This window comes from Canis lupus, chromosome 15 (genome assembly GCF_003254725.2).
Source record: "Canis lupus dingo isolate Sandy chromosome 15, ASM325472v2, whole genome shotgun sequence".
Taxonomy (NCBI): Eukaryota; Metazoa; Chordata; class Mammalia; order Carnivora; family Canidae; genus Canis; species Canis lupus.
In genome coordinates this window covers 15,537,297-15,559,871 of record NC_064257.1, presented here as the reverse complement: position 1 = coordinate 15,559,871, position 22,575 = coordinate 15,537,297, and the positions used below count along the sequence as shown (strand labels likewise).

The 22,575-nt window shown below is 50.4% G+C and overlaps 2 protein-coding genes and 4 non-coding genes across 9 annotated transcripts; 5 read left to right on the top strand and 1 right to left on the bottom strand.

The window, feature by feature from the left end:
* The first annotated feature begins 1,854 nt into the window (after positions 1-1,854).
* RPS8 (ribosomal protein S8) lies at positions 1,855-4,558 on the top strand. Of its 2 annotated transcripts, none has more exons than XM_049094229.1 (6): positions 1,855-2,006; positions 2,393-2,503; positions 2,982-3,081; positions 3,462-3,637; positions 3,870-3,999; positions 4,404-4,558. In XM_049094229.1, exons 2-6 carry the CDS (start codon positions 2,468-2,470, stop codon positions 4,511-4,513), a joined length of 552 nt encoding a protein of 183 aa, XP_048950186.1. In that variant the 5' UTR covers positions 1,855-2,006; positions 2,393-2,467; the 3' UTR covers positions 4,514-4,558. The 2 variants fall into 2 exon arrangements, with proteins under 2 accessions (XP_048950186.1, XP_025276121.1); XM_025420336.3 differs by having other exon boundaries at positions 1,857-2,006; positions 2,393-2,499.
* Positions 2,239-2,318, top strand: LOC112642678 (small nucleolar RNA SNORD55/SNORD39). The gene has a single exon (XR_003125378.1). It is a non-coding gene; the product is annotated as a small nucleolar RNA SNORD55/SNORD39 (small nucleolar RNA).
* LOC112642681 (small nucleolar RNA SNORD46) lies at positions 2,794-2,897 on the top strand. The gene has a single exon (XR_003125382.1). It is a non-coding gene; the product is annotated as a small nucleolar RNA SNORD46 (small nucleolar RNA).
* Positions 3,706-3,773, top strand: LOC112642680 (small nucleolar RNA SNORD38). The gene has a single exon (XR_003125381.1). It is a non-coding gene; the product is annotated as a small nucleolar RNA SNORD38 (small nucleolar RNA).
* On the top strand, positions 4,209-4,278 carry LOC112642679 (small nucleolar RNA SNORD38). Its single transcript, XR_003125380.1, has one exon. It is a non-coding gene; the product is annotated as a small nucleolar RNA SNORD38 (small nucleolar RNA).
* Positions 4,559-6,161: 1,603 nt separating the features above from the next.
* BEST4 (bestrophin 4) lies at positions 6,162-12,362 on the bottom strand. 3 transcript variants are annotated; one of them, XM_049094225.1, is made up of 9 exons: positions 12,335-12,362; positions 11,743-12,024; positions 11,563-11,657; positions 10,474-11,027; positions 9,932-10,009; positions 9,446-9,643; positions 9,244-9,324; positions 9,000-9,154; positions 6,162-8,827 (listed from the first exon to the last, which is right to left on the bottom strand). In XM_049094225.1, the coding sequence occupies exons 2-9, from the start codon at positions 11,892-11,894 to the stop codon at positions 8,554-8,556; spliced, it is 1,587 nt and encodes a 528-aa protein (XP_048950182.1). In that variant the 5' UTR covers positions 11,895-12,024; positions 12,335-12,362; the 3' UTR covers positions 6,162-8,553. The 3 variants fall into 3 exon arrangements, with proteins under 3 accessions (XP_048950182.1, XP_048950183.1, XP_048950184.1); XM_049094226.1 differs by having other exon boundaries at positions 10,474-10,628; positions 10,794-11,027; positions 11,743-12,353; XM_049094227.1 differs by lacking the exon at positions 11,743-12,024 and having other exon boundaries at positions 11,563-11,679; positions 12,335-12,353.
* Between the last annotated feature and the right edge of the window lie 10,213 nt (positions 12,363-22,575).

The following is a 22,575-nucleotide window of genomic DNA, read 5'->3' as shown; positions in this document are numbered from 1 at the left end:
ACACCCTGGGTGGAAGGCGGTGCTAAACCGCTGAGCCACCCGGGCTGCCGCACATGTACTGTATCTTTTCTAAAAAAACTTCCCTTTCTGGGGGTACCTGGTGGCTCAGTCAGGTAAGGAAGCATCTGCCTTCCGCACAAGTCATGATCTCAGGGTCCTGGGATCCAGCCCCGCATCCAGCTCCCCGCTCAGTGGCGTTTGCTTCTCCCTTTCTGACACCACCACTCCTGCGCTATCATAAATCTTTTAAAAAGATAAAACTTCCCATTCGATTTTAAGTTTTTGCCCAGTTTCCTTAAGTTTTGCCACTCCCCTTGCCAATATTACCCAAGACTTTTGAGTTACTAAACCCAAGAATCACTTTTAAGTCCTCATTTTAACTAGCCTTCACAGTAGCATTAGACCATGACCTCATTGTGTGCTGGCTTTCTTCCTGTCACTCAATTCCTCTGACAGTTTTCCTCTACCTGGCCTTAAATGTTCACATTCCTCAAGCCTTGGACCTAGAACAGAAGTTCTGGTCCACGACACCCTATGCTGATTGGGCCCATGCGTCAAGAATACTTGTTAAGTTGTTAAATGTTTGGAAAAAATGAAAAGCATAACATTTCATGAGAGGTGAATCCCATTATCGCAAGTTTTTTTTTTTTTTTCCTCCAGGATTGCAAGTTTTATTGGAACACAGCCACACACATTTACTATTGCCCAGGGATGCTCTCGCGCTGCAGCAGCAAAGCTGAGTGGTCGCGACGGGCTCCATATCCCGCAAAGCCTATTTACTTGGTACGTTTTACAAGAAAAGTTTGCTTTATGCTCTCTCGCGGGGTTCCATTCATCCGGGTGACCTTAATCATCACCGTTTGTACACTACCGATTCCCAAAGTAGCATCTCCTATGCAAGACCTTCTCTAAGGAAGCCAGACATGCACACCCAGCGGCCTGTCATTCGAAGGGATCGAGTGAGGAATCGGGGATCCTTGACACCTCCCTTTCCCTAACCGCCCCCCACCCCATCTATCACCAAAGCCTTCAAAACAAAGTCCAAGTCCAGCACTCGTTTCCACCCCTACTGCCTCCCACCCTGGCCCACAGCAGCCGCGCCCGGCTCCGAAACGAGTCTTTTCAAAATGTAAACAGAGGGCAGCCCGGGTGGCTCAGTGGTTGAACGTCTGCCTTTGGCCCAGGGCGATCCTGCGGTCCCGGATCGAGTCCTGCGTCGGGCTCCCTGCATGGAGCCTGCTTCTCCCTCTGCCTGTGTCTCTGCCTCTCTCTCTCTGTCTCTCGTGAATAAATAATAAAAAATAAATAAAGGGACAGCCCTGGGGATCCCTGGGTGGCGCAGCGGTTTAGCGCCTGCCTTTGGCCCAGGGCGCGATCCTGGAGACCCGGGATCGAATCCCACGTCAGGCTCCCGGTGCATGGAGCCTGCTTCTCCCTCTGCCTATGTCTCTGCCTCTCTCTCTCTCTGTGTGACTATCATAAATAAATAAATAAATAAATAAATAAATAAATAAATAAATAAATAAATAAATAAATAAATAAATAAAATTTAAAAAAAAAAAAAAAAGGGACAGCCCTGGGTGGCGCAGCGGTTTAGCGCCGCCTGCAGCCTGGGGCCTGATCCTGGAGACCCAGGATCGAGTCCCACATCGGGCTCCCTGCATGGAGCCTGCTTCTCCCTCTGCCTGTGTCTCTGCCTCTCTCTCCTCTCTGTGTGTCTCTCATGAATAAATAAATAAAATCTTTTAAAAATAAATAAATAATAAATAAAATCTTTCAAAAATGTAAATCGAGCCGGTCGCCCCGCGCTGGCCTCGGGCGCAGCCGCTCGCCAACCCCTCCGGAGCTCCCACGCCCCCCTCGCGGTCGCAGAAGCGACGTCGCGCTCCGACTCCGGCTCCGGACCGCGGCGCCCGGAAATCACGTAAGGGGGCGGGGCAGCGTTTTACAAACCGGACCGTGAGGCTTTGCGTTTTCTCTTTCGCAGCCAGCGCCGAGAGCGATGGGTGAGTGTGACTGCGTCGGGGCCGGGGAAGGGGGTGAAGCTCCATCCGGCGCCATCCTGCCTCGCAGCCGCGTCGGGAGGGCGGGCGCCTCGGCCCCCGGCACCAAGCAGCCACGCGGTGGCTGCTGTGCTCGGTTCTGGCCTCCGAGGCCCGCGCCGGGGGCTTGCGGGGCTTTGGTGCCGCGGGCGCTGCCAACATGGCTGCCGCGGGAAGGAGCCCGGGCTGGGCCGCGCGTGGATGATGACACCTTGGTAATGCGGAAAACTCCCGAGTGCGCAGTGGGGGAGCCAACCTTGGAGAGCTGAGCGTGCGGCGCGCCCGGTGCAGGGGTCTCTGGGGCTCGCGGGGCGCCGGCTAAAGCTCCCGCCTCCTGCTCCCACACGCAGGCATCTCTCGGGACAACTGGCACAAGCGCCGCAAGACCGGGGGCAAGAGGAAGCCCTACCACAAGAAGCGGAAGTATGAGCTGGGACGCCCCGCGGCCAACACTAAGGTGCGTGCCGGGCCCTCGCCTCCCGCCCGCTCCCCCGTCTCCAGCGTGGTCTGGCCTCCGCGCGGTGCTTGAGGCTTCCCGGGGCTCGTGATTCGTCTGGGGGGCCGGGCGGCCTCCTCACCTTGACGTGTAGTTAAGACCCAAGAGGTTGCGCGGAGACTCATGCTGGTATTAGGACTTCAAGGGCGCCTGGAGGGCGTGGGCCCCTTGAGGGATAGTCAGAAACCCGGTATTTTTCTGTTGCATACAGACTTCATTTTCAGGGTTTGGAAGCAGGGTTTCTCTCTTGGAGGTAACCGGAGTGATGAGAAAGAATCCTTAGGTGTGGTTGGGGCCGTCTTGGCCACCTGTGTGCCACATGCCAGTGCTAGGACTTGTCATAGTTACACTGACTGTGTTGCCTCCACGGGGTCTAGGGTTCCCCTGCCTCCTCTTGTCTTAATCTCCTGGATAACCTAGTTCCTGTCTCTGTGTTTTTCCAGATTGGCCCCCGCCGCATACACACAGTACGAGTCCGGGGAGGCAATAAGAAGTACCGAGCCTTGAGGCTAGACGTGGGGAACTTCTCCTGGGGCTCGGAGTGTGAGTGAGGCCCTTCAGGAGTGGGTGGGAACCCAACGCCTAAAACTTCTAAGATTCAGTCATTGCTTTTAACAGGAGGTTTATGGCTTCCACCAAGATACTGAAGTTTGTTTGAAAGCCCTTAAGGTTGTGGTAGCTGGAGAATTCTCTCCTTCCTGTTTTGTCTCTTAACTCCTGTAGCCTCAGGGATTGGGACTGAACCTAGAGACACTGTGTGTGGTTCCCAGTCCTCTCTGGAAAGGTGACTTTGTGGAAGATGAGCTAACACCCCGTGGTAGGGTAAAGGCTTATTCCCTTGCTTCTCCTTAGGCACTTTGGGGGGAGAGGTGACAAGGCCAGTTGGCTTCTGGGACTTGATTCTAAATTTCCTCCATGAGCAGGTTGTACACGCAAAACCAGGATTATCGATGTTGTCTATAATGCATCCAACAATGAACTGGTCCGCACCAAGACCCTGGTGAAGAACTGTATCGTGCTCATTGACAGCACACCGTACCGACAGTGGTACGAGTCCCACTACGCACTGCCCCTGGGACGCAAGAAGGGGGCCAAGCTGGTGCGTGTTCTCTGGGAGCCACCTTCCCTGTGGGGGCGGGGGAAGGAAGGTCAGCCTCATTCCAGCCTTCTTATGATGAAAACTGTCCAGTTCTGCTACTGAAAGGAAAGAGATGAAAGCCTTTAGTGCTGAGGAAGGCAGCAGGGATTGGGATGTATAGGGTATTGAGGATACTTTCCCTGAGCCAGGGCCTTGGGAGCCCCAACTAACCTACCTTACCTCCTTTATTCAGACGCCTGAGGAGGAAGAGATTTTAAATAAAAAACGATCAAAGAAAATCCAGAAGAAGTATGATGAAAGGAAAAAGAATGCCAAAATCAGCAGTCTTCTGGAGGAGCAGTTCCAACAGGGCAAGCTTCTTGGTGAGACGGCTCTTGCAGTGGGGGGAGGAATCACAGTACTGTCTGCATTTCGTTCTTGCCTCTTCTTTCAACTGCCAGCTGTGTGGTAGAGGCTTGCTAGGAGAGTTGAATGATAGCAGCATATAAGCACGACTCAACATGTCATCCCATTGGCATGAAGCTGAAATGGGAAATAGTGGGCAGGAGAAGTCTGTGGGCTGAGGGGGCCGTCTTGGTGATGAAAACTTTGTCCAGTTCTGCTACTGACTTTAAAGTGACGATAAAGTATATCTGAGGAGACACTGGGCTTCAAGCCTGCCCCCGGGAGAACTGAACAAACATGGACTTTTAAGGAGACTGCTGGTTTGGGCAAGGCCCCATTGTCCTTTTGCTAATGAATGCATACATTTCTTGGTTTCTTGCAGCATGCATCGCTTCGAGACCAGGCCAGTGCGGCCGGGCAGATGGCTATGTGCTAGAGGGCAAGGAGCTGGAGTTCTATCTGAGGAAAATCAAAGCCCGGAAAGGCAAATAAATCTTCTGTCTTCGGTCATGTAATAAAGGTGTTTATTGTTCTGTCCTGTGTTCACGTATGAATGTCCAATTGCTCTGCATGCTTTCCTTGTAGGTCAGTCCTAGATGTGGGCTGTGCCTTTATAAAGCTGGGGGGACATTTCTCACCACAAAAGTTAAGTGTTCAGTGGGAGCAGGGATGTGACGTTCAGACCAAGCAGAGGCTGTGTGAAGGACATAGCCCAGCACTGGGTCCCCATATTACTGGGGTTGTGACTGGAACCTGAAGCCATGCTGCCTCTAAAAACGTGACTCTTTCAGGGGTACCTGGGTGGCTCAATTGGTTAAGCATCTGCATTCGACTAAGGTTATTATCCCAGGGTCCTGGGATCCAGTCCCAAATTAGTCTCCCTGCTTAAGTGGGGAGTCCACTTGTTCTGTCTCTCAAGTGAATGAATAAAATCTTTTAAAATAAGTAAAAACTTTGCTCTTAGAGATCTGTACCCTTTTCCTATGTGAACCTTTGTTTTTAGGTTTTAGCTTGATGTTTCTAGCGTCAAGTTCATGATGACCTTGATAATCTTGAAGTTGTGTTCCTTTTCTGCGTTGAGAGCAAGTTGTACACGTTGGGGACTATCCTGTCAGCTTTTGAATGTCTTTCTAAAGTAATTTTTCTCTTGAACCCTAATCCCTTCCACCTTCACTCTACTCCTGTGTAAGATAACCAGTGATATGTGCATTGCTAAATCCTTAAGGGTCTACTGTGTCTGCAGCTTGGCTACATTGTCTGCTGTCAGTTTTTTGTTTTTTTAAGATTATTTTTCATGAGAGACAGACAGGAGGAGAAGCAGGCTCCTGCGGGGAATCCACCTAAGATCCAATCCCAGGACCTGGGATCATGACCTGAGCCAAAGGCAGATGCTTAACCACGGAGCCACCCAGGTGTCCTGTGTGCTACATTTTTCTGACTAACCCAAACCTATTTAATACCTGCACTTGGGTATCATTATTGAATTCTCAAAAGTGAGCGTGTTAAAAACATGACTTTTCCTCAGCTTTCCCTTTTTAAATAGGTTCTTGGTTATTTGATTATAGCAAGTTATTGCCTTTATATAGCCGCTTAAATAAAAATCTTGGTTATTTTTACCTTAATACATCTAATGTCACCAAATCTCATTGGTTCAACTTTTAACACCACCTCTACCTCCTGATCACTCTTGCAAGTAGCATTCAGTGCTTCTGTTCTTCCCAACACAGTCCTAGCAATAGTGATCAATAGGGGTTTTTTGGTGAGCTTTTCGGTTTGTTTTTTTTTTTTAAGATTCCATTTATTTATTCGTGAGAGACCCAGGCAGAGGGAGGAGTAGGCTCCATGCAGGGACCCCATGCAGAACTCCATCCCAGGTCTCCAGGATCAAGCTGTGGACTGAAGGCGGTGCTAAACCTCTGAGCTACCAGGGCTGCCCCTGGTTGGGTTTTTTTTTAATTCATTAGAGGGAGGCAGAGACATAGGGAAAAGAAAGCTCCCTGCAGGGAGCCCAATGCAGGACTTGACCTCAGAACTCCGGGATCACGACCTGAGCCCAAACCAGACCCTCAACCACTGAGCCACCGAGGCGTTCCTGATCAATAGGTTTTAATTTTTATTTATTTATGATAGTCACACAGAGAGAGGGAGAGAGAGGCAGAGACACAGGCAGAGGGAGAAGCAGGCTCCATGCACCAGGAGCCCGATGTGGGATTTGATCCTGGGTCTCCAGGATCGTGCCCTGGGCCAAAGGCAGGCGCCAAACCGCTGCGCCACCCAGGGATCCCGATCAATAGGTTTTTGATGGGACAGCGTCCCATCTCAGAAGTCTTTCCAAATTACAGAACTCAATGTGACCTGGTCCCTTTTTAATAGTGCTGATCATCCTGGCCTTACTGAGTCCGTTGAGAACATTTTCCTTCACATACCATGTGCATACACGAGGTCTTAGACCCTAGTGAGTTCTACTCTGATAATTCTGTTACACCCCCTTCTGTGCTGTTAACCTGGTCATAAATTTTTACTCATTTTGTCTTTTTTGTCCTATTAGAAAGGAATTCCAGGAGATGAGTATGTTTCCTACTGTGTCTAGTACTTAGAAGTGCATGGCAATAAACCAAGCACTCAGATCTGCTGAGTTAATTTTAAAAACTTAAGATTTTATTCAGGTTAAAGTTGAAAGTACAAGCATAACTTAAGAGCCAAAAAAAGTGAAAATTCCAGTTGGTTCATTAGCTTGGCTAAATTATAGACTTGTGTGAATAGACAATAGAGAAAGATGGAGATGACCCTCACCCCACCCCCTTTCGAGTACAAAAACTTCAGGATACAAAAAAGGCAACTCAACCTAAAACCTTACTATTGGCTCTGGGAGCCCTGTGCCCTCACCTCTCTTCCATCTAGTGAAAAATGTCAAATGTCTTCCACATAAAGGGCTGTCTTGGGTGCTATGGTCTCTAAAGACTTGGAGACCTATGCTTTGGCCTCTTGTAACCCATGGTCATCCAGCAAGAAAGTAGCAAAGCTAGTGTTATCCTCTAGCCAGTCGACGATGTTAGAGGCTGTACTCAACCTCCACTACACCCTTGTTTCTTCCTTCAGAGTTCTGTCATTTGCCATCCTTTGACCTTGAGATTCAGTTTTGGCATTCGATTTTTTTTTAAGATTTAATTTATTCATGGGACACAAAGGCAGAAACAGAGGGAGAAGCAGGCTTGCTGTGGGGAGCCAAATAATGGGCTTGGATCCCAGGACCCCAGGATCATGAACTGAGCCAAAGGCAGATGCTCCACCGCTGAACCACCCAGGCGCCCCTCACCAATTGAGTGGAAGCAGAACTTCCAGAGCTGGAGCTCAGTTCAGGCAACTTCAACCTAGTGCTCTGTGAGGCTGCTTTCCTTCAGCACTGTAGGCCCAACAGAGGTGGACCCCCCAGCTTTCACCCCGAGATCATCCTTTCTCCTGTTGGGCTGGTGGGAGCAGAGAAGGGTGCGGCACTCTGAAGTCCAAATTCCCACGGCTCAGGCTGGCTGGTGTACAACAACTGCCTTCACGTCTGAGTTGGATCAGCCTCCAGGACAAGATTCCCAAGCCCTTACTATATTCTCTTTATCCCACTTCACAGCATGCCAACTTGGTCTAAAACAATTGTAATTGCACAAGTAATGATTATTTTCTCATCGTACACAAAAAGTTGAATATTACAGGTAAAGCAAAAGTCCCCCAGCACACGGTGATTCCCTCTTCAGAGTAAGATAATCAGGATGGGGTATATGCTTTTTTTTTTAATATTTATGATAGACATATAGAGAAAGAGAGGCAGAGACACAGGAGGAGGGAGAAGCAGGCTGCATGCTGGGAGCCCGATGCGAGACTCGATCCCAGGACTCCAGGATCGCACCCTGGGCCAAAGGCAGGCGCTAAACCGCTGAGCCACCCAGGGATTCCCACTTTTTTTTTTTTTTTTTTTTTTAAGATTTTATTCATTCATAGAGACAGGGAGAGAGGGGCAGAGGGAGAAGCAGGCTCTCCATACAGGAAGCCCGACGTGGGACTCGATCCCGGGTCTCCAGGATCACACCCCGGGCTGCAGGCGGCACCAAACCGCTGCGCCACCAGGGCTGCCCCTAACTTCTTTTATATAGGACTCAAAGTGTGATGCCTGGACCAGCAGCAGCACCATCACCTGGGAACTTCCTACTTCCCTCCCAGATCTAATGAATCAGAGACACTGAGTGGACCCTGTGAACAGGCCCTTCAGTGCTGCTGATGCTCCCTCAGGTCTGAGAACAGGCCCAGCTCCCTAGTGCCCGGGAAATTAACTGCATCTGGGTTCTGGCCCACGTGTCCTAGCATCAGTTTCCTACCTTCTCCCGCCAAAACGTACAGATTCCCAGCCCTGGTGCTGGCCCCGCCCTCTTCCTCTTTCAAAGTCTGTCCCTAAATTCTCGGGCTCAGGACGCACGGTTAAGTACTCTGCGCTGGAGGGCAGCGGTGGCCGGGAGGGGAGGGGCGGCAGGCAGGACGGCCACCGCTCAGGGCTCCCTGGCCGCCTCCTCTGACCCCACCGACGCCTCCTCGATGCGGTCCGCAGCCTCGAGGTCGCCGCTCTCCTCCGCTCGGAAGCGCAGCAGATGAGGGGTCCGGGGGGCTCCTCGCGCGCGGCCGAAGGTCCTGAGGCTGATGGCCGGGGAGGGTGCCCCTGCGGCCAGCAAGCGGCCGAGCAACGGGGTCTGCGCGGCGGGCAGCGGCCGAGCGGACCCTGGAGACGCCTCCACCTGCATGCTCTGCTCCGGGTCGTCGCTCACGCTGCAGGGGGGAGGGCGGGCTGAGCGAACCTGGGCGGGGCCACCCCGGGGCTGGCTCTCCGGAGGGTGCAAGGAGCAGGGGCCACCGGGTCACTGGCGCTCCAGAGGGGTGGTGAGGACCTGGGGCCCGCTTGCCGGGTCAACTCCTGTCTCCACCCGCGCGGGCCACTCACCGAAGGTTGAAGGTGGAGCCCAGGAAGGAAGGCCGCAGAGCCTCGGCCGCCGTGGCCACCGTGTAGGGCGGCTGCGCAGAGTCATCGTCCCAGTACAGGTCCTTCTCAGCGGGAGGCAGGTTCTGATACATGTCATCCACGGATAACAGAGACACCTGGGGCAGGCAGCAAGTCACAAGGATCCCCCTGCCCTCTCCACACCCAGGTGGAGAGCGCAAGGAGCTGCCCCCAGGCCCCTGCACACCTGCAGGTTGCGGTCTATGAGCTTGTTGGTCTCAAAATCGTCATCATCCTCACCAAAGGGGTTGATAATCTGTTCAGCCACCTGCAGGTTGTAAGGCAGTGTTTCCTGGGCTTGGAGCCCCATTCTCTATCCCCAAAGTTGAGGTGGGCCCTGGGCCCACATCTCTACAGAACAAGCTGGTATGACCACCCTATGTGCCCACCTTGAGCCAGCCAGCATAGAAGAAGAACTGCAGCAGAGTGGTGAGAGGCACATACATGTCCAGGTCCCCCAGGGTGGATGCTGCCTCCTGGCCTGGCTCTAAAGGCTCCCGAGGTTTGGCTGGCCCTGCCTCTGGCTCCACAAACTGGCGGCCAACCAGGGAGAGGCCAAAGAAGGAGTATACGGCTATGGTCACCACCTGGAGGAGGAAGCCCGGCTGAGTAAAAGCGAGAAAAGCCTGCCCCGACCCTGGGGCCAGGGAGGGAATCTGACAAGGAAGTAAATCATGTAGCAAGGTGTGGCAGCATCAGAGGGGATGGGGTCATTTCAGTGGGGGCCCAGGGATGCTTTGAGGATGAGCCCGTGGTTGTTCAGTGTCTTGCTGGACTGAACTGCCACAGGGCAGGTACCATCTCTAATCCTCAGTGTCACACACAGCACGGGACATGCACTAGGCCCTGGGATGCGGGAGGGGAGAGGCAGTTACTTGGGTGTAGACGAGAGGGATGCTGATCCAGTCATAGTGGAATAGCATGCTGCACTTGGCCCGGTACTTGTTCAGCTCCTGGTGGAAAAGCAGGAAGAGGATGTCAGTGGAGGTGCAGAAGGAGGAATAGGGAAGAACAGGGGAGACCAGCATGAACTAGGCCTAGAGGCCCATTTTGCTATCAGAGGTCTTATGCAAGGGTGCCCGTGATGGGAAGCAGTTTAACAAAGTAGGTGCAAGCACAGACTGTGGAACCAGCATGCCTCGGTTAGTTAGCTCCACTAACTAGCTGTGGCGTTAGCTCCACTAACTAGCCGTATGACTTGGGCAAGTTTCTTTTCCACTCTGTGCCTGTTTGCTCACCTGTGAAAGAGGGATGGTAATAACGTCCCAAGGGCTGTGGTGAGGGTTAAATGAGTTAATACATGCACAGTGCTTTCAACAGTGCAAGAATGGTACCATCTCATTGCTAATTACTAAAATTATTATTCCAGTTTGCAAAGCTACAGGGGACGGACAGGCCTGGTCCCGAGCAGACTCACTTCCAGGAGCAGACAGAGAGCGATGTCGTCACGGATTCGCCCATCCCTCCGGGCCTGGGCCGCCAGGTTAGTAAACCAGACACAGGGGATCCAGTACTTATTGAAATCGGATTTTAGGCTCTCAAACTTTTTCCTCTCTTCCTGGGACATGAAACCTGAGGAGATAAAGTGAGTGCGGCGCAGACACCTCTCCTGCCCCCCAGGACTTGCCCCCTGAGGGTCAGAACCCCTCTCCCAGGAGGCCCACGTTTGGGTCCTGACCCCGGGGCCACCCCCGGGCTCTCCAGCGGGGCTCGAGCCCCGAGGGCACCTGTCCACACCTGCATCCACCACATGCTCCATGGTGGGGAAGCGCTTGAGCACGCGGGTGCTCACCGAGCGCAGCACCAGCACGGACGCCAGGTTGGCATAGCGGATGAGGGTGCGGCGCAGCAGGCGGCCACGCTGGTCTACACCGTGCACGCTGGCCGAGATGACGCACATCAGCTGGTCTGGCAGCGGGATGCTTGTATACTGGGCCCACCAGCGGTTCACCACCAGGGTCACGTAGAAACCTGATCACCCGCGTGGAAGGGGAGATGGAAGGCCTGCCCTGTAGGAGTCAGCACGCCCTGTCCCCCAGCCAGAGAACCAAGGCGGGGAGAAGGATGCATTTGGCCCCAGTGCCCTGCCTCGCTGTCAGGAGGAGCGTCTCTTCCTAAAGCGTCTTCCTTGCTAAGCCGGGCCTGGAGGATGGAGGAATGCAAACCTCCTCCGGCAGAGAAGTGGTCAAGTAATGGTTAGCTCTGAGCCCTGCTTCCCACAAGGTGGAAAGGGAGTGTCACCTCTCTCCAGCTCCTCTCCAGTACCCAGAGTGGGGTTTTGAGGCCAGCAGGTGTCTTGTCCCTTTGTGGAGTGAGGGTCTAGCAAGTGATAGGCAAGTCCAGCCCTCTGGAAATCCAGGATGCAACTTGCATGCCTGCTGAGCCTATTTTGGTTGATCTCTAGGCTGTGCTGCTGGGGTAATTCTGCGCCTCAGACCTATCAGCTCAACCCAAAAGTCAGAGAAGATGGTAAGAAGGATGCCAGGAGAACAGGAGGGAGCCTTACCCAGTACGAAGGATAAGGGGATGAGATCTGCAGAACGATTGCAGTATCGGGCCACCTGAGCATACACGTGCCTCTGCTCCTGGGTCAGCAGCAGCCTGGGGAAGGTCAGTCGTGAGCCTGGGTGAGAGGGAAGCAGACTGCCTAGGCTCCCCCAGGCCAGCCCTGGGACCTCACCCTCACCGGTAGGTGATGCTGAGCAGAGCATACAGGGCCGTGAAGAGGAGGAACTCTTTGTAGAGGAGCTTGTAGATGCTTCCCCTCCACCTGAGAAGCAAGCCAGAGAAGCCTCCGAAGCGAGCCTCTGCTACTTTGAGGGTATATGAAACCGTCATGGTGCAGGGGGCCTGGGAAGGAGGTCACACGAACTGCCCCCAGAGCTGTCCCTCTTTCCTGCAAACCTTCTCCTTAGCTTGCCTTCTTATCACCAAGCAACCTCCCTTCAACTCTGGTCACACACAAACCCTGTGTTAGTAGACAGGGAGGAAGAAGCTTCAGCGCACATGAAGCACACCCCCATCCCCTCCAGAACTCAGCGGTACAGAGGCTGAACCAGGATGGGATGGGCCTGGGGAAGCTGAGATCTATAACCTCTTGTGCAAGAGGCTTCTCCAAGATCCGGTTCCACTTGCAGGGCCAGAAGTAACCAGATCATGAACTTCTGAGGACAGAAGATCCAACTCTAGCCCAAACCCACAACTACCCCTGGGGTCTTGCTCACAGCTGGTCTCCCAAGGCCCAGGGTACTGACACCTCCTACTCCACACCTGCCTACCTGCTCTGGGCAGCAGCTCGTGTTGAGGAAGGAGAACTGGGCTAGCCCACACACCACACGCACTTAAATATCTGCTGGACCCATAAAGCTTAGCTGGACGGAGGTTATCATTGATGGATAGAGGCTATCAGCCAGCTCAGCTTCCCCTGGCCCTGGGAACTAGATGTATCTCCCTACCCCTGCGGGGCTGGGCTGGCCTTTGGGTGGCAAAAGTGCTATCTGCACTGACCCTACCGCTCGTATCAATGATACCCTGTCCTTGAAACCAGGATGACAGGGATTACTGTCCCACGCTCCAGGTGAGAAGACAGATGCATGATGATAAATTGTTATAATCATAACAGCTACTGATCACAGAGCACTGACTGACAGGCACCATGCCAAAGGCACTAGTATATCAGCGTCTCCTGGAGTCCTCCTCTCAACTCGGTGGGGCAGGGATCAGCCCCGTTTACAGATGAGGCTCCAAGAGGTAAATGATTTGTTCAAGGTCGGACAGCTGAGACACACTGGAGGTAGGATTCAACGCCAGAGGTGATGGACTTGGTTGGGCTTGAAAATAAAATGGCCAGTAATTTTACCGGCAAAATAGGTTTGTTCAAAAATAGAGGAATGACAATTCAGGATACGCAAGCTACAGCAAACCATAGGCAAGTCCGGGAACAAAGGACAGGAATGTTATTATATAGAGAAAAAGGAGGAAGTTGAGAGGGGCTATTTGAGCAAAAGTCCACCGGAGGTTGGGGATGTTTTCTTATTGCCTGAGTTGTGGCAACGTCTCATTGACTGGACTTTTGCTCTACAAAGAAAAAGTCTTTCTCCCTCTTGCAGGGGTGGTAAAGTAGGTCCTTTCCAGTTGGAGAATGCAAGGTATGCTTCTTCCTGTTGGGGTCTGCAATTGATGCATTGATAGGTAGGGTGTGAGAACTCCCCTCATTCTGACCTTCAAATTCTATTTTTCTTAAAAAGATTTTCTTTATTTATTAATGAGAGACACACACAGAGAGGCAGAGACACAGGCAGAGGGAGAAGCAGACCCCATGCAGGGAGCCCGACGTGGGACTCGATCCTAGGACTCCAGGATCATGCCCTGGGCTAAAGGCAGGCACTAAACCGGTGAGCCACCCAAGCGTCCCTCAAAACTCTATTTTTTTTTTTTTCAGATTTTATTTATTCATGAGAGACACAGAGGGGGGGTGGGCAGAAACAGAACCAGGCTCCATACAGGGAACCCAACATAGGACTCGATCCTGGGTCTCCAGGATCACGCCCTGGCCTGAAGACGGCACTAAACCACTGAGCCACCTGGGCTGCCTCCAAACTCTATTTTAAATGAGGTTTCCTTTATTCAGTTTCACAACTCCAAAGGCTGGAAGGGGCCCAGTGGGCAGAAACAAGGGCTTGAGCCCGGGGACCAGGGGCCTGTGCACTGGCCACACTACCAGGCTTCTGGTACAGGCTCTGAGGAGCTTGTCTTGACCACTCCACACCCCTATTCCACAGGGCTGACAGGGCCACGGGTCTGGGACTCAAGCCTAGGGATGCAGCACTCCCGCAGCCCTGTGTCCAGCATCTTGACTCCTAAGGGTATTTAGCATCCTGGGTGGCCATTTCTACTCCTAGGCCTCAATTTCTTCCTGTGTCAAACAGAGGAAATAATATTCGAGGCACCAGCTCAATTAGCCACCCAGTGCTGAGATCATCCACAAAAACCCAGGAGAGGGGCTTGGGGAGCCCTACCTTGTCATGCACCATCAATAAAGTATACTGTACCCAGCCAAAAAAAAAAAAAAAAAAAAAAAACAACCCAGGAGGGCTGGTCCCACTTCTGACCTGTCTTGGGAAGCTCCTTCCCCTGCACTGTGAGCTCATTCTCACCCACAGGTGTTTCCTAGAGAGGAAGCAGAGAGAGGGGGTTAGGAGCACAAGCTTTAGAGTCAGACAAACCTGGGTTTCAATTCTAGCTCTCTGGAGCCTTACACAAGTTACCTCATCTCTCTGAACCTCAGTTTCCTCCTCTACAAAACAAGATCAATAGCACCTTTCACCAGAGCAATTGGGGTTATTCAGTGAAACAAGGTCCAGAGACTTCAGCACGGCAGCCATTTAGCCCCGGCTGCCATTACCATGAAGAGCCAAGTCTGTTCCCCTTAGTTTCCACCTCCTGGTCCTCTGTTGTGTCCCAGAATCACACTGCATCTGTGTGTGTGTGTGTGTGTGTGTGTGTGTGTGTGTGTGTGTGTGTCCCATAGGTCTGGGAGACCCAGGACCTCTCTCCTAGGGAGGGTGAGATACCAGCTCTGAGACCCCAGCCATCATGCCCATGCAGCCCTTCCCAAGCTCTGATCTGTGGCTTTTCTAGAGGATTCTGGGTTGCATACCACTTAAAGAGTATCTGGGGACCAGGCCTAGGCCTAGAGGAGTTCACACCCTGAGATCCTGGGAGCTTTCTTGAGGAACAACCCAGATGACCCAGGCTGCTGCATTTCCGTCACTGCCACCCCCCCCCCCCCCCCCCCAATCTGCTTCTGTGGCTCTCACCTTCCTGCCTGTTACCAACAGTCTGGAGCACTGGGCTGTGAGTTTCCCACAGAGCCAAGGGTAAAGGTACAGGACCTGAAGCCTCACTCCAGGAAGGGGAGTCCCCAGTCCCCACCCAACCCTTCCCTCCTGAGTCATCTTATCTCCCTTCCCAGCACCTGACAGGTCCCTGTGGTTTATGGTCCAGGAGAGGGAACCACTCTAGCTGTAAATCATTTACTCCACCCTTCTTTACGGTTTTCTACTTCTTGCCTCCTGCTCCCTTCTGGTCCTGACTGCCCATGCCCTCTCTCCTCCTCACAGCCCAGAGTTGGATATATGACTTGACAGTTTACGGCATGGAGTCTGAAGCCAGACTGCCCAGATTTCCAAATCTGAACTCTACTGTGAACTACCTTTGTGACATTGGGCAAGCTGTTTAACATTTCTTTCTTTTTAAAAATATTTATTTATTTATTTATTTATCCATGAGAGACACAGAGAGAGGCAGAGACAGAGGCAGAGGGAGAAGCTGGCTCCCTCTGCAGGGAGCCTGATGTGAGACTCAGTCCCAGGACCCTGGGATCACGCCCTGAGCCAAAGGCTGGTGCTCAACTGCTGAGCCACCCAGGTGCCCTGTTTAACATTTCTGTGTTTAATTTCCCCATGGGGAATAGGGAGGATAATACCTTTCTCATAGAGTTAATAATGTGCATATTAAATGGATTAATATTTATAAAGTGCTCAGAATAGCACATGGTGAGTGTGAAATGCTACTGTAGCTATTAGCATCTCTCTGGTTTGGCTTTAGTACTTCTTTCTCTGCACCTGTCAAAGATACCCGAGGTCCTTTTTTTTTTTGATACCTGGGGTCTTATTGCTGATTCCAGTGGCCCCCTCCCAAGTCCTACCCTTACTTGGCAGCTCTCTCTTTTTTTTTTAATTTTTATTTATTTATGATAGTCACACACACACACACACAGAGAGAGAGAGAGAGAGAGGCAGAGACACAGGCTAAGGGAGAAGCAGGCTCCATGCACCGGGAGCCCGACGTGGGATTCAATCCCGGGTCTCCAGGATCGCGCCCTGGGCCAAAGGCAGGTGCCAAATCGCTGCACCAACCAGGGATCCCTTATTTATTTATTTATTTATTTATTTATTTATTTATTTATTTATTTATTTTATTTCAAGTAGGCTCCACATCTAATGTGGGGCTCAAACTCACAACCCTGAGATTAAGAGTCAGATGCTCTACCAATTGAGCCAGTCAGGTGCCTCTTGGTAGTTCTCATTCTTGAAAGAATCCCTTGGCCTCTGTGACCTGACATTGTCAAGAGATTCTGATTCTGAGGGGTGCCTGGGTGGCACAATGGGTTAAGATCTGTTTGTTTTTTTTTTTTTAAAGATTTGTTTATTGGTTTGCTTATTTATTTATTTATTAAGGGGAGGGGCAGAGGGAGAGGGAGAGAGAGAGAGAATCTCCAGCAGAATCCCCACTGAGCATGGAGCCCAACATGGGGCTCAATCACCCAACATTGAGATTCTGAACTGAACCAAAATCAAGAGTTGGTTGCTGGGGATCCCTGGGTAGCTCAGCGGTTTAGCACCTGACTTTGGCCCAGGGCGTGGTCCTGGGTCCTGGGATCAAGTCCCGCATCGGGCTTCTTGCATGGAGCCTGCTTCTCCCTCTGCCTGTGTCCCTGCTTCTCTCTCTCTCTCTCTGTGTGTCTCATGAATAAATGAATAAAATCTTTAAAAAAAAAAAAAAAGAGTTGGTTGTTAAACCCACTGAGCCACCTAGGCACTCCACATCAGGCTCTGTTTTCAGCCCATATTTCTGCTTGAGATTCTCTCCTTCTCCTTCTGCACCTCCCTCTGCTTATGCTGTCTCTCTCCCTCCCTCTCTCTCAGAGGAAGAAAGGAAGAAAGAAAGAAAGAAAGAAGAAAGAAAGAAAGAAAGAAAGAAAGAAAGAAAGAGTCTTAATAAAAAGAGGGAGATTCTGACTCTGAGCTGTCAAGAGGGCAAGAAGTGTGGGACAGGTCCTCAACTAGTGGCAACAGAGCCTAACAGCATCCTCTATGGGATGGAGACCCAGAGAACTCTCCAAAACCTCACTTGGGCAGAGATTGTGAGATTCTTGATGGGGAAAGAGAAAGCGCATTAATAATAGGGACATGGAATATGGTGTCACGGCTTCTGGAGGAGGGCTCAAAAATCTTGTTAACTTCCCAAGGGGAGAAGACAGTGAAGGGTAACAAAATATGGTACCCTGTATTCCATTTTGGCATATTGACTAATTTGAACTGTAGATACTTGAAAACCAGCAAATGCAGAAAGAGGGTTTCTCTGAATTCCTCTTATTTGTTTTTTGTTTTTAAGATTTTATTTATTTATTCATGAGAGACAGAGAGAGAGAGAGAGACACAGGCAGAGACACAGGCAGAGGGAGAAGCAGGCTCCACACAGGGAGCCCGACGTGGGACTCGATTCCGGGACCCCAGGATCACGCCCTGGGCTGAAGGCGGTGCTAAACCGCTGAGCCACCCGGGCTGCCCTTGAATTCCTCTTATTTGCTTAAAGACGGATCTCTAAAAGGACTTGATGGGCATAAATCCCTTTCCTAGGAATTTCTTCTCATATCAATGAAGAGGAAACTAGGAATCTATACATCCAGACAAACTTGGTCACAAATTATCATATCTCCCATCCATTCTACTAAGGGTCCATTCAGGGATCCCTGGGTGGCGCAGCGGTTTGGCGCCTGCCTTTGGCCCAGGGCGCCATCCTGGGGACCCGGGATCGAATCCCACATCGGGCTCCCGGTGCATGGAGCCTGCTTCTCCCTCTGCCTGTGTCTCTGCCTCTCTCTCTCTCTCTGTGACTATCATAAATAAATAAAAAAAAATTAAAAAAAAAAAAAAACTAAGGGTCCATTCATTTTTTCTGGAAATCATTTATGTTTCCTAAGAGGCCTATATTTCCCTTCCCCATTCCCTATTAAGATAGTATTTAAGCACGAATTCTTTTCTTTTAAATTTTTATTTATTTATGATAGAGAGAGAGAGAGAGAGAGAGGCAGAGACACAGGCAGAGGGAGAAGCAGGCTCCATGCACCGGGAGCCCGACGTGGGATTTGATCTCGGGTCTCCAGGATCGCGCCCTGGGCCAAAGGCAGGCGCCAAACCGCTGCGCCACCCAGGGATCCCTTAAGCATGAATTCTAAGCTAAATGAGTTACTCATTCTTCCTTGGGTATCTCCCATTCTTCCATGCATAAATTGTACATGTTAATAAGCTTATGTCTGTTTTTCTTTTGTTAATGTTTTGTTTAAGAGTTTCATCTGAAGACCTAAGATGGGTGGAGGTAAAGTTTTGACTCCTGTACAAAGCCCTAGCCCCTAGTATCTTAGAATGTGACTATATTTGGAGATTAAATCTCTAAGGAGGTAAGTTAAAATGAGGCTGTCAGGTGGGCCCTAATCTGATTCAACTGGTGCTTTTTTTTTTTTTAAGATTTTATTTATTTATTCATGAGAGACACACACACAGAGAGAGAGAGAGAGGCAGAGACACAGGCAGAGGGAGAAGCAGGCTACATGCAGGGAGCCTGACGTGGGACTTGATCCCAGGACTCCAGAATCACGCCCTGAGGCAAAGGCAGTTGCCAAACCACTGAGCCACCCAGGGATTCCCTCAACTGGTGTTTTTAAGAGAAGAAGAGATTAGGACACACAGAGAAAAAGGTCATGTAGATAAAGGGGATTAAGAGGTACAAATTTCCAGTTATAAAATAAGTCAGTCACACAGATGGAGATTAATAGTACAACATAGGGAATGTAGTCAATATTACAACAATGTTGTATGGTGACACATGGTGACTACATTTACGGTGGTGAGCACTGAGTAATGTGTAGAATTGTCGAATCCATATGCTGTATACCTGAAACTAATATAATATGTCCATTATACTTAAGTTAAAAAAAAAAGATCACATGAAATCAAAGGGAGAAGACCATCATCTACAAATCAAGAGAGAGACCTCAAAAGATATGGTTAAAAAACAAAATTCAGGGGCACCTGGGTGGCTCAGTTAGTTGAGCCTCTGACTCTTGATTTTGGCTTGGGTTATGGTCTCAAGGTCAAATTTGGTGATTGAGCCCCCTCCCTCCCCTGCTCCTACTGAAGTGCTCTCTAAGATTTATTTTATTTTATTTTTTATTTTTTCTAAGATTTTATTTATTTATTTTCATGACAGACACACACAGAGAGAGAGGCAAAGACACAGGCAGAGGGAGAAGCAGTCTCCATGCAGGGAGGTGACGTGGGACTCCATCCCGGGTCTCCAGGATCATACCCCAGGCTGAAGGCGGCGCCAAACCGCTTGGGCCATCGGGGCTGCCCTAAAATTTATTTTAGAGAGAGAGAGAGACTGAGATCACAAGCAGGGGGAGCAGCAGGAGAGAGAAGCAGGCTCCCAGCTGAGCAGGGAGCCCGATGGGGGGCTGGATACCAGGCAGACACTTAAATGACTGAGCCACCCAGGTGCCCCTAAAATAAACAAAATCTTAAAAAGAACAATTCAACTAAGTAAATTTGAAGACCTAATTGGCTTTATTAAATGAGTCATGAGTCAGGCAGCCTCTCATCTAGCCAGTTGAGGCCCTTCTGCGTAGTTTGTACAAAATGGAAGTTTTCATAAGAAGGAGCTTGGGGCAGGAAAGTTAGAAGCAAAATAAAAGAAAGGATTGTTTTAGGTAAGGTCGCTTTCCCTTAGGAGGAAGAGCAGAGATCTTATCATGCAGATCACCTCATCTTTCTTTGGGGGATGGGAAGGATTATGTGAAAGACTTACTGGCACCTATCAGAAAATTCCTGACAGGTTAGGATTTATATTTCTGGGGGAGGTGGAAACCGCACTTAGGTCAGGTATTAAGCCCTGGCTTGGTGACTTGGCCTGGCCCAAGGAATGCCATTAAAGGTCTGTGCTTTTCTTTCTTTCTTCCTCTTTTTAAAAGATTTTACTTATTTATTTTGTGCCCAAGATTGCGAATCCGAGGAACCACCGAGGAGCCGACACTGATGCAAACACAGGAGGGTTTATTTACAAGCTCGAGCTTGGTTCCAAGTATACCCGACACAGCGGAGCAGGGACTTGGACCCTGAAGTGGGTTACAGCTGGGTTTTTTATAGGCTGGTCTAGGGGATTTCCAGAAGGGATGGAAGAATTCTAAGATGGGACTTTCTTTTTTTTTTTTTTTTAATTTTTATTTATTTATGATAGTCACACACAGAGAGAGAGAGAGAGGCAGAGACACAGGCAGAGGGAGAAGCAGGCTCCACACACCGGGAGCCCGACATGGGATTTGATCTTGGGTCTCCAGGATCACGCCCTGGGCCAAAGGCAGGCGCTAAACCACTGAGCCACCCAGGGATCCCAAGATAGGACTTTCTACCACGGAGGTGGGCTCTGTTGTCTTTCTGATATGGGATTACCTGCTGAGGACATTGAGGACATTCTGCAGTTTTTCCCCTTAAAGTTCAGCTCTTATTCACAGGGACCTAAGATAGTTGTACTTGTGCTAATGCTAAACTTTAGGTGGGATGGCCTTAATTTTTCTCGGCCTCCACAATTTACTTGAGAGACAGCAAGAGGGAGAGCGAGAGCGAGAGCACAAAGGGAGAAGGAGGAGCAGGGAATCAGACTTGGGGACTTGATCCTAAAGCCCCAAGATCAAGCCTGAGCCGAAGGCAGCCGCCTAACTGACTGAGCCGCCCAGGCAGCCCTGTGGTTTTCTTTTTGACAGAATCAACCTTACCAATCAATACCTTGAGCTTGGACTTCAGCCTTCAGAACTATGAGAAAATAAATTTCTGTTGTTTTAGCCACCTAGTGCATAGAATTTTGTTATGGCAGCCCTACCGAACTAATACAAAGGCTAATATAAATTTTGTTTTATTTTCCAAATATCAAATTGCAACACAAATGTGCCTCTTTTTTTAAGATTTTATTTTTTTATTTTTTTTAAGATTTTGTTTATTTATGAGAGACAGAGACAGAGAGAGACAGAAACACAGGCAGAGGGAGAAGCAGGCTCCATGCAGGAAGCCTGACGTGGTACTCGTCCCAGGTCTCCAGGATCACACCCTGGACTGAAGGCAGCATTAAACCGCTGAGCCACCTGGGCTGCCCTTTTTTATTTATTTATTCATGAGAAACACGGAGAGGCAGAGACACAGGCAAAAGAAGAAGCAGGCTTCCCAAGGGGAGCCTGATGCAGGACTTGATCCCAGGACCCCAGAATCCTGACCTGAGCCAAAGGCAGATGCTCAACCACTGAGCCACCCAGGTGCCCCCAAATATGCTTTTTCATACTACACATGCTTCAGCCCCATTTTGCCTGGAGAGCTTCCCTTCTGGCCTCACAACTACCATCTCCCCACTGGAAAATTATTGACTTGTCTGATAAAACCAAACTCCTGACTATGGCACTTAAGCACCCCCACCCCCACTCCTCCTCATTCATCTGAGCTATTAGTCATTATCCCCATTTCAGGCTGTTTGGTTTCTCCCATCAGTGGCCATGAAGGGCAAGGTTAGATGGCCTGACGAGGGGTTGAGTGGGCAGGCAACATGGAGGTACGATGCAATGGAGATGACTGTGAAGGCAGGGAGGGCAGCAAGATACTGTGGCAGTGATCGATAATCCCAACCAGAGCGACTGCAACTCACATTAGGCTGTGAGGGGAAGATGGAGGGAAGTGGTACTTTGTAGAGATGTTTATCTTTTAGAAGATAAAACTGACAGGAATTAGTTTTTGTTTTTTTAAGACTTTATTCGTTTACTTGAGAGAGAAAGAGAGAGAGAGAACACATAAGAAGAGGGGAGGAGCAGAGGGAGAAGAAGAAGCAGACTCCCCACTGAGCAGGGAGCCTGATGCATGGCTCATCCCAGGATCCTGGGATCCTGACCTGAGCCAAAGGCAGACACTTAACTCACTGAGCCACCTAGACACCCCTAGGAATTAGGTTCTAATAAATATTTGTTGACTCTCCTGGCTACTCTTTCTTTTTTTTTTTTAAGATTTTATTTATTTATTCGTAGAGACAGAAAGAGAGGGCGGCAGAGGAGGCAGAGGCACAGCCAGAGGGAGAAGCAGGCTCCATGCAGGGAGCCTGATGTGGGACTCGATCCTGGGTCTCCAGGATCACACCCCGGGCTGCATGCAGGCGGCGCTAAACCGCTGTGCCACCGGGGCTGCCCTTGGCTACTCTTTCTAAAGCAAGCTTTTTGGTTACTCTTCTGTCCACTCCCTTCATATCCTTTTCAAAGCCTGCGAGGACCTTGCTCCTATACTTGTCTATTGTTTGTTTCCATCTAAAAGCATGAATTAAACGAGGGCTGCCACCCTGAGGAGCCTTGTTCAGCCGGTGCTTGGCACTTAGCAGGTGCTCCCCATTAATCTCCGAGCCTGAATGGCTTAATAATTGAATGGGACAGAGTGAGGGCAGAGAGGTGAAAAGGACAAGGCCAGGGGGAGGCCTGTGATAACTGGGACAAACACTCTGGAGGGGTTAAGACCCTACCTCTCTGCGTTTCTGGCCCTGGGAAGGGCGGGGATGAACTGGGGGTCTAGAGGTCCACCTGGCTCCAGGACCACCTGCGCAATTGTCCGTCACTAGAATTGGGAAGATCCCAAATCCCAGTCTTCGCTTTCGGCTT